Consider the following 13,264-nt stretch of genomic DNA (forward strand, 5'->3'; position numbering starts at 1 on the left):
CTGTCGTTGCAGATCAGCAGGTCAGTCTGGAGACCTGTAAGGCTCTGACCAATGAGCTGCAGAGATGCTTCAGGAGAGCAACTCACCTGTACAGGAAGGTGATGACAGTGCTTCCACCGTTGGCTTCATCACTGATATTCCCACTTATATTTTCAGATGCTCATTAAAACCTGTCCAGTTTCTAATCCTCAGTCATTTTAGAGACTTACTTGCTGATTCTGAGTAAATCTGATTTCACTGCAGCTAAAATAGTCTGAGGATATGTGAACTTTCTGTATTTATTTTAAAGTCACAGGTGTTGTGTTTATTACAGATAGTTGAACCGATGTCCTGAATAGGAACAGAACTGGCCCTTTAAACCATACTCTGAATCTTTGCCTAGCGACTAGCGCTGTTAGCATTACTAAACATCAATCTCTGCTTGTATTTCCTAGAGGACATCAAATCTAATGCTACATTCAGACCGCACGCAGCAGCGAAAACATGCGTGCTGCTTCATTTTTGATGCTTGTCCAAGTTCAGTTCAGACCCGCAGCTGAAGCATCTTTGCTGCTCTAGCTGTGGGGTGGTAAAGTGGGTCTGTTGCGCCTTGGGCGGAGCTTCCCTAACCTTTCTTTGCCTGAAACAATGGCAGCTATATTTGCTGTGATCAGTGGTATAAAAAGTAGTTTGAATCTATTTTGAAGTGAGAAAGTCCTCCTGAAAACATGGTCTGTGCAGTCAGTTCATCCAGATTACCATCCTGCCTTTATTATTTCTCTGCGGGAGCCGCTCAGACCCCCACATACCGGCGGATGTTAGCATTTTTTCAGGTATGTGCTACAAACTGCAGGCACCAGGATAATAAAAGTGAACGTTTTTCTGGCAGGTTTCTACATTCTAAGTAAATTTGGACGTTAATAAACAGTTTCAGAGGAGTGATCATAGCGCTCTGCATCAGCAGTGCTGTGTCTGTTTCCCTGCCAGCTGCCAGATCAGCTGCTCTGATTGGTTGATGTGGAGCGTCCAGCAGCTAAAGTTCAATTTTTCCAACTCCAGCCTCGGATGCTCAGAAGCTCCTGATGCGCTGCTCCTGCTGCTCTAGACGCTGCAGGACCTTTAGCTCCGCCTTGATGTGCGTCAACCATAGACTTTGCATGTAAACTAGCTGCCTCATCTGCTTGCGGTCTGAATGTAGCATTACCCCAAACTCCACAAAGCTGCCAATAATTTTATGTCCAGCTGCAGTCAGAGCCACCGAGCGGGAGACATGCCTCCAATCACAGTGCTGCTGTAATGGATGCTTATTAACTCATTTTGGGCCATGTTCATATGCTGGTTGTGCTTTTTCCAGGTAAGCGGCTCCTCCATAGATGACTCCTCCCCCAGCCGGTGTCAGATGTCTACCCTGCTGTCGGAGGCATTCCAGGCCATGAGGGCCGAGCTGGACTCTCTGCCGCTGAGCACGCCCAGCATGCAGGGACTGGAAGGAGGACTGGGAGGAGTGGGAGAGGTGAAGACTGCAGCTCTACTCGAGGAGTACTCGCTGCTCCTCCTACAGGCTGTTCACAGGAAGGTCAGCACCTCCCCCTGAGCTCCGTATGCTGACATGCTCCTCTTCATGGGGATCCTGCTCTTCTTTGCTAGCCACTGAGGACCTTTCCAATAACCTGCAGAAGGAGCTTCTTTTACCTCCAGTTCACCGACTGTTCACCCAGCACTCCTCTCCCTGAATATTGACACCGAAAGCACAGCGGGGCTCCGTGTTTGCACTAGTTTCCACGGTGACCAGGGGAGATGGGCTTCTGCAGACCTCACCCTCTGGCTTGTGAAAGACAACTCTACCTCCAGATATTCAGCTGTCCCCAGAATCCATGTCAGACTGTGTGTTTTGGAAGTGTTTTAGATGATTTTAGAAGAACACTCAACATTCTGTAAAAGCTTCAGATGTAATGATGGAGAGACGTAAGCCAGCGATCAAAGAGCAATACTCTGTAAAGACATGGAATTGATCCCGCATCAGCATCCCAGGATTTCTACAAGTGATCAAAAACACTGTATTTATTGTGTTGGTGGGCTGTTACACTACTGAACTCTGACCCAAACTGGCTGCCATGTCGTCCTGATCTGAGCCTTAAAGCACCTCTTATTGCAGACACTACAGGATTGGCGGGGGTAGTTTGGGGGACGTTTTTGAGTCCTGCTTCCAGTTGTTTTTTTTTATCACATTTAATAAAAGTTTCCCAGTTTTTCCTGATCTTGTCTTTGTGCTCCAACCTAAACACACCTTCAGAAAACCAGAGTTTAGACAGAAAAAGCACCAAATGTTGATTTGGATTAATATAGACATTCTGAGCTGATTTTAGTTGATTCATGTTCCACTAAGTCAAATTTTCTTGAATAAAGAGTTTTTTCCCCTTGTTTTGAGTAGAAAGCTAAAACCATTTTCCAATGAATGAGATCATTTGTGTTTGAGATAAGAAAACAAAGACTCCAGTATCTAATGTCAAATGCATGAAATAGTTATGCTTTACTTTATATATCCTATACAGCTCCACCCAACTTAACCAGGTTACCAGAGAGGAAGAGCCTTAAAAGGACGGCTGAGCTTTGAGTCGCACCGCGGAAGTGTTGGTCTGGTGGTTAGATTATTGCGCTTGGGTCCTAGAGGGTCTGAGTTCAAGTCCCACACTGCAAAAAAAAAAAATCTAAATAAGGTTATTTTTTCTGAGAATAAGTGCCTTATTTCTTGAATGGGGAAGTCAGTAAGACACTTTGCTGATGGAACAATACAATTTAAAATTAGGCCACACAATTGCATCGTCTTATTTCAAGTGCATATTATCCAATTATCTTATTTTAGGAGGAAATATACTCATTCCATTGTGAAATCATCTTATTTACCTGCTTATATCAACGGTAAATACACTTAATTTAAGAAATTTTTTCTTATTTCTAGATCGTTTTAGCAGTGCACACATTACCACAGACTGAGCGAGACCCTTAACCCCACGCTGCTGTCCGGGCAATGTACAATGGAATGTTGAGGACCCTTCTAATCTTATGTTGGTGTTGATGTTGGTAAGCCATCAGGCCCTGGAGCTTTGCCTGAGTTAATACTTTTTATGGCCTACAAAAGCTCTTCCACCGTGATATCCTCATCCAGAGCCTGTTTAACTTCCTCTGAGCATTTTAAACTGAAGCTGGTTAAGAAATGTATCTCTTTAAGTAGGTGCTGGGAGCATTCTGACCTGTACAGTGATTGATAAAATTCTTTAAATGTATTATTAATATCTTGAAGATCGTTTGATATCCCCCTTGACTGGTAGTTATGCTTTTAATGGCTATTTCAAATTGTGTCTTTTTAATTCTCCAAGCTAACAATTTGCCATCTTTTTCTCCCTAATCATAATAGGCCTGTTTCAAACACTGTAAACTTTTTGATGCTCTATTACATGTTAGATTATTCTATTCCGTTCTTAAAATTAGTAACCGTTTTTGCTTTTCGAGATCATCCTTATTATTTATATCCATTTCCAAATATTTTATTTAAGGGTAGCTTTTAATGCTACCTTAGATGCTATTGGCTTTGTTCAAAATGTGAATAGCCCCACACATTCTCATATTCATACTTTGGACATGTGCTGACATATGGCATAGAATGTAAGGAAATAGCAGTATTTCCTCACAACCCTGTCCTCTGACCACTTTTTAATAACCTTCAGGATTACTTTATCAGAGTTCTCCTCCCCCAAATGAAGGTTTCACTTTAGCAGATCATTATCAGATAATGCAGTTATAAAATTTAAAGAATCTTTCACTTTTTCTCTCTCCTCTGTGTCACTGAGCAGTGCTGCAGAGTGCAAAAGCTTATTCCCCTTCACAGGTTGATAATTTTGTTGATGGTGTTGCTAGTTCTCTGCATACTGCCTTAGACAACATAGCCCATTTGAAAAAGAAAAATATTAAAAACAAAGCTGGCTCCTTGGTTTAATGCAGAGCTGCGCACTTTGAAGCAAAATGCTAGGAAACTGTAGAGAAAATATCGCTCAACAGGCCTACGGAAATCCTACCTAGTCTGGAAAAATTGTTTACTGCTGTATAAGAGACCCCTTGTAAAGGAAGAGCAGCATATTTCTCCTCATTAATAGAGGAGAATAAGAATAATCCTAGATTTCTTTTTAATCCAGTTGCCAAACTCACCCAGAGCCATAGCTCTGTTGAACCATCGGTTGTGCAAAATGATATCCTGCAGATAATAAATAAATGATTAACTAGAACTGGAGTTATAGTTAATTATTTAACTTATTCAAAATCGGAGGTGAAATCAATTAAGTGTTCTTAGTTGAATAATTGTAGCTTTAATTGCTTACTTACCAGGGTTTATGCCTTTCACCTCTGAAGGGTTCCTGGACCAGCTGTTAAAATCCAGGTATCCACACCAATCTAGTGACCCAGGCTAGGTTATCAGCAGAGCTATTAATTATCAATCAAAGAAGTATTTATCTCTGTATTCACACTGTTTCCAAAAGGGGATGAATCTGACCTGAGTGATAAACCGTCCGCTATATGGATTACAAGACCACTACAAGTTAAACAATAACGTCTTTATTCTAATAATTCAGGATTGCAGAAATCTAACATCTATGCAAAGGGGGGAACTCGTGGTCCGGCTCCAGCTCGACGTGGGTCCGTCTCCACCAAGGGTCCGTTCTCGGGAAAGTTTTCAATCAGTTTGATGCTACAGCAGAGGACTTCATGGGCTTTTAGGTCTAGGAAGATTTACTTACGGAAACTATCAAAGCAGGCGGGTCCTCCTGCCGGTAGGCCGTGATGTCTGTAGCTAGGTCCTCCAAAGGGGGGGGGGACTACAGTCAGTGTTCAGCTCCGGAGGTTTCTGTCTCCCACCTTCACTGCGATCCGTGACTTTTGACGCAGGAAAAAGAAAGCTACTTCCAGTTAGCTTTCTTTTAACATTTCATGTGAAATGGGCCTCTCCTCGCAGGTGGTGAAACCCAGGGAAAGAGAAAGATGGATCTTGCGCTCTGACTTTTACACCATTAATGACATAGGGGTATTTCCTGTTTAAGTTTTAGCCTCCTCATGAGTTGATTGGTCCATGCGTGAGCTGACTGTTTCTTTGAGCGGAAGTTCCCAGACGTTTGTTCTCTTTGTGCAAAAAAAAGGGGGATGGTTTGAAATGGCTGATCCAATTGATTTGGGCTCCATTGTGGGAATATACCCCAACACATCCATTCTACCTGCAGTAATGATTTTATGGATTTTTTTATAAATAAGATTGATCTTATGAAACCTAAGATCATTAGCACTCCTCTCTCTATGATTGGTTTGTCTCTGGAAGGTGAGGCAGCATCTGAGGTAGTCATGGAATCTGTACCGGGTTTAGACTGTTTTGATCCAGTTGAACTTTCAGAGTTAGCAAAATTATTGTCTTCATCTAAGCCTTCAACTTGGATGTTAGATCCAGTTCCAACCAGGTTATTTAAGGAGGTATTCCCTTTGATCTCCTCCTCCATTTTAGGTGTGATTAATCTATCTCTGTTAAAGGGATATGTACCAAAGGCTTTTAAGGTTGCTGGAATTAAACCTTTCCTTAAGACACTGTCTCTTGACCCAGATGACTTGGTCAATTATAGACCTAGAACCAATCTTCCTTTCTGATCTAAAATTCTTGAGAAAGTAGTTACCAAACAAGTGTCTGATCACTTCCACCATAATGAACTTTTGAAGAGTTTCAGTCTGGCTTTAGAGCTCATCATAGCACTGAAACAGCTCTGGTGAAAGTCACTAATGATATTCTCATGGTCTCAGATAATGGACTTGTATCTGTGCTCGTCCTTTTAGATCTCAGTGCTGCATTTGATACAGTTGAACATAATATTCTTTTAAAAAGACTAGAATATTTTGTTGGAATTAAAGGAACAGCTCTAGACTGGTTTAAATCTTATCTATCTGATTGATTTTCATTTTGTTCACGTTAATGATAAATCTTCCTCATGCTCAAAGGTTACCTGTGGAGTACCACAGGGATCCGTGCTAAGACCAATTCTCTTAACTTTATATATACTCCCAATCGGTAGAATTATTAGACAGCATGGGATTAATTTCCACTGTTATGCTGATGATGCCCAGCTATATCTGTCTATTAATCCAGATTAAGCTAACCCCATATTTTTTGTTATGTTTTAATAAGTTTGGAGACTCACATGTGCCAAGAGGCTCCCACCCCCTCAGCCTGTGTTTGTTGAAAATGGCACCATAAAACCTTCTTCTCTGACCTGAATCAAAGTTCTAACTTTTTATTTGAGTATTAATGAAGTCCATGTGTTGTATGTGGACCGGCGGTGTCAGACTGGGAACAACAGGAAGCCAGAGAACACGCTGAAGCTCCTTGAGTCGTCATAGAGGCGGTAGCTGGCCGGCAAAGCCAGGCGGACTATGTCCCCCCCCTCCAGTTGCAGAACCACCACACTGGTTGTGGAGGTGTATCCGCCGTGGTCGTTCAGGTCCAGGCTGAAGAGGACAGGCTGCTGGTTCCTGTACAGGTACAGACCCATGTACCCCTTCTGGTAATCTGCAGCCGTGAAGCTGAAGAAGTAAAGTCCTCTAACAGGAGCGGTGAAAACACCTGCAGCACAGACAAGACCTTAATTCATCAATTCAAATTAGAAGAACCAAGAGGAGCTCCTTCAGGGATCGGCCCGATTACCTGAGGAGCTGTTGTAGCCTTGGCCAATGTTCGTGATGGTTTTGGAGAAGATAAGAGTGGTTTCTTCTTCAAATGGTCCAACAATCCCTGAGTCAGTCAGACCGACTGAAAAGGCCACCTTCAGCTCAGCTGGAAGAAATGGTTTGGACCAGTTGGAGTTCTGTCAGATATTGACCTTAGATGAACATTAGCTGGAAGAATTTACCTTCTGAGTTCCTCTGAGCGGCTGTCAGTCTTTCTGCAAGAAAAGCCAGTTCTGCTGCTCTTACTTAAAAAAAAACCCAAAACAAATGTATCAGAAAATCTGCTCTAACAACACAAATAGTCGGCTGGAGACACACGGAGGCGCTGTTAGCTAGGTTTAGTGTGTCGCTACCACCCAATAATTAGCAACTCATTGAGGTGCACACTATAGTGGGGCAGACCATAAACATCTTTAGACCCTGTGTCATCGGGTGAGAGGTGCACTGACAGAGTGGCCATCTTAGGTCAGACAATCCGTGTATCATTCGTTCTTTCTATTTTCAATTGCCAATCAAAAAACAAAAAATCAAAAATTGACTGGTTATTTTGTTTTTTGTTTTTTATCGTTAAACCAAAAACGAAAAAAGGATTGGTTTTTCATATTTCAATTCTAAGCTCAGATCAAGAATACGAAATGGAAAAACGGACAGCAACGCAGAATTTGATTTTAATATTTAATCGGTACAGTTTACATGACCCGGAAGTTTGGTGGAGCGTTAGCTAAAAAAAACAATTGGCTTACTCCCACCACGTTCGATCAAACTGCACCAGATAAGGCAGTCGGACCTATCAGCCATGGACAGTTACGTTTTATTTCGAGGATCCAAGCGTGTGACTCTTGAGGAGGACATGACAACGGAGAAAATTTGCAGGATTTTCCAGGTATATCTTTTTTCTTGAAACTTTTCTGTGCACTGTACTTTTAACTAGCAACAGCAAACAGCTTCTCGATCAACATAGTGTGTGGTTCTAGCGTCGCCATGGTAGCCACTTCATTACCCCAACTGCTGCGCAAAGAGCTATTTCCGGGTCACGTAAACTGTACCGATTAAATATTAAAAACAAATTCTGCGTTGCTGTCCGTTTTTCCATTTCGTATTCTTGATCTGAGCTTAGAATTGATATATGAAAAACAAATCCTTTTTTCGTTTTTGGTTTAACCATAAAAAACAAATAACAAAATAACCAGTCAATTTTTTATTTTTTGTTTTTTGATTGGCAATTGAAAATAGAAAGAACGAATGATACACGGATTTCAGACCAAGGGTGCGTTCGATTTCAGAGGCTGCAACGGAGGTCCATGAAAATAAGGAGGAATTTTGGAAGAGTTTGGCAATGGATTCAAACAGGTCCAGCCTTTTCCCCCTTTCACCTCCCGTATGCTCAGTCACCAAGCAACCGTTACAGTTTGCACACAAAGCAGGTGAAGAGGAGCTTCAGCAGCAGTACCGTTGTCTGAGATATCAGATCCAGATTCAGCACCGTTTCCCTTTTTCCTCTGAGCACAGAGCAGCCAGCTTGCTTGGACTCACAATGAATCCTCGGATACCGAAGGCTATGGAGAATGCAGCGGACCCATCCTTCAAAATGAGCTAAAAGAAGGATGCATGTCACTACCCGATCCGTACCATCAGCTCATTTGGGCAACTAGATGTACATTTTTTTTTTCTCCAAGCTTTTATTTTCATTCCACTGTCACAAGCACTGAGCAAGAAATTTATTCTCTGCATTTAATCCCCTTGGGGAGCAGTGGGCTGCCATTGTGCAGCGCCCGGGGAGCAGTGTAGGGCTAAGGGTCATTCTCTCAGGGACCCAGAGTGGCAGTCCATAGGAGTGGGGCTCGAACTCAGAACCTCTGGATTCCAAACTCTATGCTCTACCCACTAGGCCACCACTCCCCATTTTGCCCTCAATTTTGCTTTGTAAATTAGACCTAAATTATGTCCCCCCCCCTAAAAATAGCAAGCGTACTGTTAAAGATAGTCACTCTGTGTCTACACCTTGAAGCGTTCTCTCTCCGGTTCTTTTTCCTAAGAAAGAGATCACTAGGGACAAACTCTTTGAATAACACTTCAAAACTTATATGTATTAAATAACCAGGAGACATGAGAACAGATTTTGATTGAAATTGTAATCTTACTCAGATCAGAGAAGTTGCTTAGAGTTACAGAAGGCAGCTGCTTACCAACCGCGCTCCTCTCTCAGGAAGTGGCGATTAACAGTTAAAGAGGCATTTTATACATCTCCAGTCTGCCACATCATCACATCATTACATCATACACGTTAGCAGATAAGGAGACATCCATGGCTCCAGCCTTCAGGCTCCATCATTTAGGTATTTTTAACAAAATAAAATCAAGGACGACCCGGATGCATATCTGGATGCTCATGCGCAAATCAGCTGATGGCGCCGGCCCAGAACGGATCTTTCTTCCGGGACGGATGGGGTAGTGACCAGTGTTGGGCACGTTACTTTGAAAAAGTAATTAGTTATAGCTACTAGTTACTTCTCCCAAAAAGTAACTGAGTTACTCCACAACAAAAGTAATTAGTTACTAGTAAAAGTCACTATTGCGTTACTTTTGCGTTTCTCGCCCCCGGCCCCCACCTTCAGCTGTGTGTTTCCAAGGCCAGCTGAATAGAGCGGACGACAAAGACAAGAACCTGCAGAGTTTTGCATTTATTGCAACTCAACTATTTTTAAGGTTTTACACCTGCATAGAAAAATAACAGTAAACTGTAACAATAAAACTGTTTACTTTTTCCTTCTTCTGTTTATAATGGTATTCATCTCTATACTTATTCAGTAGAAACCCATGAGACATTTCAATATCACCCCCCCCCCCGCTCCAAGGTGTCCTGGTTTTCCCAAATGAAAATATGGTCACCCTAGTTCCATGAATACAGGAACTAGGGTGACCATATTTTCATTTGGGAAAACCAGGACACCTTGGAGCGGGGGGGGGGGGGGGGGGGGGGGGGGGGTGATATTGAAATGTCTCATCATCGGGATTTGCTCCGTGATCAGAGGAAATGTTACTTGGCGCAGAACAGTTGTGAAAATTTGAAGTTCAGTTTAATATAATAATACAACTCTGTGAATTGTTCCGTCTGAAATGAATGAAAATAGTTGTTTTAATGGTTATTCAGTCAGATATGTGGCGGTAATGTTTGGTTTATCTAAAGGTTTTAATCTGTTACTGTGTAAATGAGTTTGGCTGTAATTTAAGGACAGATTCTAATAGATCTGCAGAGTGGGAACTATAAATCTGATAGGAGTTTAATTTTTTTATTGTTGTTTTGCACAATATGCTTAACTAAGTATTTTTTGTTGTTGAATATTAGAGATTTTGCAGATATATTTTGTAGATACATTGTTTAGATTTACTTATATATTTCTAACCCTTTTATAGAATAGAAAATCCCTTTATTGTCCCACAATGGGCAAATTTACAGCAGCAAAAGATTATTGAAAATTGTCACACAAATGAGGACCTTAGAGAAATGTATAAGAATAACATAATAGGGAAGAGTTAAAATATAAAAAATAAAAATCTGTAAAGTGTTTTAACAATATAAAACTGGAGAATAAATAACCAATATGCAACTATGGACATTTTTACAATAATGGATATTTGAAAATAGCAGCAACATCAGAGATGTGCAGAATGACAGCAGCAGGTTATTTAACTGACTGAGGTTTCTATCATTACATTTGATTTGATCTGTTCCTGCTCCCGGTGGTTGGAACCTTTATTCCACTCTGGATTCTTGTGAGTGTAGTCTTTGTTCACTTTAACTTTAAAAAAAATAAATAAATAAACAAACAGTTTTGAAAACCTCGGTATTCATTCTTTTCCTGCTTTGTGTGTCAACTTTCACGGTTGCTAAGCAACAGAGCATACGGCGGTAAAACCCGCCTTAGGGTGGACATGTTCGAATTTACAGACAGAACTCTTCCGGCCTCCTTATTTTCAAGGACTTCGAAGGATCCAGTCCAGGTAGACCGCGTCCTTGGAGGATACAGCCCAGGTTTTTGAACAGAGCCTCTGATTAAGAACAGGGCTGCCCGCACTGACGCGGCTCAGGGATTACGTCACACGGAGCGTCGTGCGCAGTGAAATCAGCACATTTCCTCACTTTCTAAAAAAAACCCGGGACGCCCGGGACAGGACGTGAAATACGGATATGTCCCGGGAAATACGGACGTTTGGTCACCCTACATGGAACCATTATTTATCCTGCACTTGCTGCTATTGCACTTCTGGTTAGACCTAACCTGCATTTCATTGCCTTGTACCTGTACCTGTGTAATGACAATAAAGTTGAATCTAATCTAATTGTGGCAGTATGCCCTGGTGGGCTTTGAACGCACCACACGGGTGCCTAATTCTAATTGGTTGTGGCGCTCGCTGGTTGCCTGTGTATATAACGGGCCCTCCCTCACCGGGTTGACATTGCATTGTTCTCCTTCCGGTTCAGACCTTTGCGTTTGTTGGTGCTGCAGGCCAGGTAAGGCAGGCTTCTTCTCTCTCGAGCAAGTTTATTACTTTTGATTTGTTTTCATTTTCTGTATAACAGCTGCAAATGAATGCATGCACTTAAACAATGCGCTTAACGGCACTGATTGTGGACCAATCGTCCTTCGGACTGCCAGTACAAGCTTCCCACGCTTTCCTCCCTGTAAGAGGCACTACTTAAAGAGCTCAGTGGTAAGCACAGCGCTAGTTTTTGCATGCTTTTAGATTCTGTTTCTAATATTTATTTCTGATAGCCGCTGCTGTTTGTCCTGAGCCGACTGTTCGCCTGCGTTGTTCGCCTGTCAGCTGGGTTATCCGTCAGCTGCCTACCTGCCGCCCCGGCCGGCATAAAGCTGTGACTTCTAACACTCGTCCAGCGTGGCTGATTGGCGATCAGCTCGGACTTACTCTTTTGGTGCTGTGTGAGTGACGTCCGCCACAGCGGATCGGTTCCTCCCAGGATGGGCCTTAATTCTGGACTATACTGCTGCTAAATTGTGGACTGAACTGTATTATGGGAATTGTACTCTGAATGTTGTTTTTTTTTTTTACAGGAACGGTCAGCTCGTGGTGTTGGTGGTGGACTTCTGGGTGGTGGTTCCTCTTCTGGTTTGGTGCATGATTTTCTTTTGCTTTGCCTAGTTCTGTTTGCTGTGTTTATCTTTTTTTCTTTTTTGTACCCTACCCTGAATTTCACTCCTCACAGAGTTACGCTTGAACTAATTTTTAAATGTGAGGTTTTAATTTAGTCTTTTTGAATTAAACTAAAAGTTGTATAATAAAAGAGTTGACTGGTGAGATTGTCTCAAGCCTCATCTGTAGCGGGTCTGTGTGCCTTAATGGTAACATTTTAAGCGGAGTCATTAAAATCTATTAAATCTTTTCTTACCTGGTGTTTCTAAATTGAAATTACCCAAATCTTATCACACCTCTCCCGCCACATTTTGGCGTTGCTGGTAGGACGGTTTACAGTTGTGAGGCTGAGACTCTTCTCTGTTTTATTGCATTTTTGTGACAGTTGTGTGCAAGCAGTAATTTTTTTTTTTTTTTGGTGTGTTAAGGACAAACGGCAGCGGTTCATTTGTTTTTTTGAGCTGATCATTTGTAGTAATGGAGGAAGAGCTACTGGAATTGAAGACCCTGATTGCTCAATTAAAGCCTGACAATGAGAAGCTGCGTGCAGAGCGCTCTCCTTCCACATCTAGCTCCAGTGCCGGGCCGTCTTCAGCTTCTGCACCCCCCACTGCCCAAATAACGGACAGGTTAGTGTTTGTCCCACGCGATCGTAAGTGTCCTATGTTTAGGGGACGGATGGGGATAAGTGTGAGCGAGTGGGTTGAGGAGGTGCAGGCATGTATGCGGGCACGAAATTTGTCAGCAGCAGATCAGGCCTTTTTGTACGATCATTTAGAAGGAGAGGCTAGGGATGAGATCAAATATCGCTCTGGTCAGGAACGAGGGGATCCAGCTAAAATCATTGCTATCCTCAAGGAGCTTTATGGATGTAATGAGTCACATGTTGCATTACAGGAGGCCTTTTTCTCCAGAAAGCAATTGGAAGGGGAAACATTACAAGAGTTCTCCCTTGCTTTGATGAGCTTCATGGAGAAAGTAAAAGCACAGGCTCCTAGGGACATGCCAGATGCTGAAGTTCTCTTGCGTGACCAGTTCATAGAATATGTCCTTGATGGTGCACTCCGTCGTGCGCTAAAACAGTTTGTTCGTCTGAAACCGGCAGCGACACTGCTTGATGTCAGAGGTGAGGCAATGAGGTGGGAATTAGAGGGTTTGCCAGCTAGTTTGAGGGGCCGGAGTAACTCTCTGCCTTCAGCGCCCAGTTTTCAGTTTGCGGTGCGTGGTGGGTCACCAGCAATTGCTAGCCCCACTGGGGGAGAGATTAATGAGATAAAAGAGCTGCTAAAACAGCAACAGGAGCAGCTTAATCAGCTTGCACAAAGCATTACTCTCCTCCAAACTGCACAAGAGCGTAGCCGCTCTCAACGTTACAGTC

General features: G+C 42.5%; 2 protein-coding genes across 8 annotated transcripts in view; one reads left to right on the forward strand and one right to left on the reverse strand.

Annotated features, from left to right (window-relative positions):
- Nucleotides 1-2,236, forward strand: part of mapkbp1 (mitogen-activated protein kinase binding protein 1) — a gene marked incomplete at its 5' end in the record, with an annotated part of 30,213 nt that extends 27,977 nt beyond the window's left edge. Inside the window, 2 exons of the mRNA XM_038298626.1 lie at nt 13-98; nt 1,334-2,236. Coding sequence (XP_038154554.1) covers nt 13-98; nt 1,334-1,573 — 326 coding nt within the window. The remainder of the gene's footprint in view (nt 1-12; nt 99-1,333) is intronic.
- Nucleotides 2,237-5,912: 3,676 nt separating this feature from the next.
- LOC119792144 (paramyosin-like) overlaps nt 5,913-13,264 on the reverse strand; it is a 39,478-nt gene continuing 32,126 nt past the window's right edge. For all 7 annotated transcript variants that reach the window (XM_038298631.1, XM_038298634.1, XM_038298633.1 and 4 more), the window contains 3 exons: nt 6,915-6,977; nt 6,710-6,838; nt 5,913-6,628 (listed from right to left, as the gene is read on the reverse strand). In XM_038298631.1, coding sequence (XP_038154559.1) covers nt 6,348-6,628; nt 6,710-6,838; nt 6,915-6,977 — 473 coding nt within the window. In that variant the 3' untranslated portion in view covers nt 5,913-6,347. The remainder of the gene's footprint in view (nt 6,629-6,709; nt 6,839-6,914; nt 6,978-13,264) is intronic.

The sequence above is a fragment of the Cyprinodon tularosa genome, unplaced genomic scaffold, assembly GCF_016077235.1.
Source record: "Cyprinodon tularosa strain WSP-4 unplaced genomic scaffold, ASM1607723v1 ctg410, whole genome shotgun sequence".
Taxonomy (NCBI): domain Eukaryota; kingdom Metazoa; phylum Chordata; class Actinopteri; order Cyprinodontiformes; family Cyprinodontidae; genus Cyprinodon; species Cyprinodon tularosa.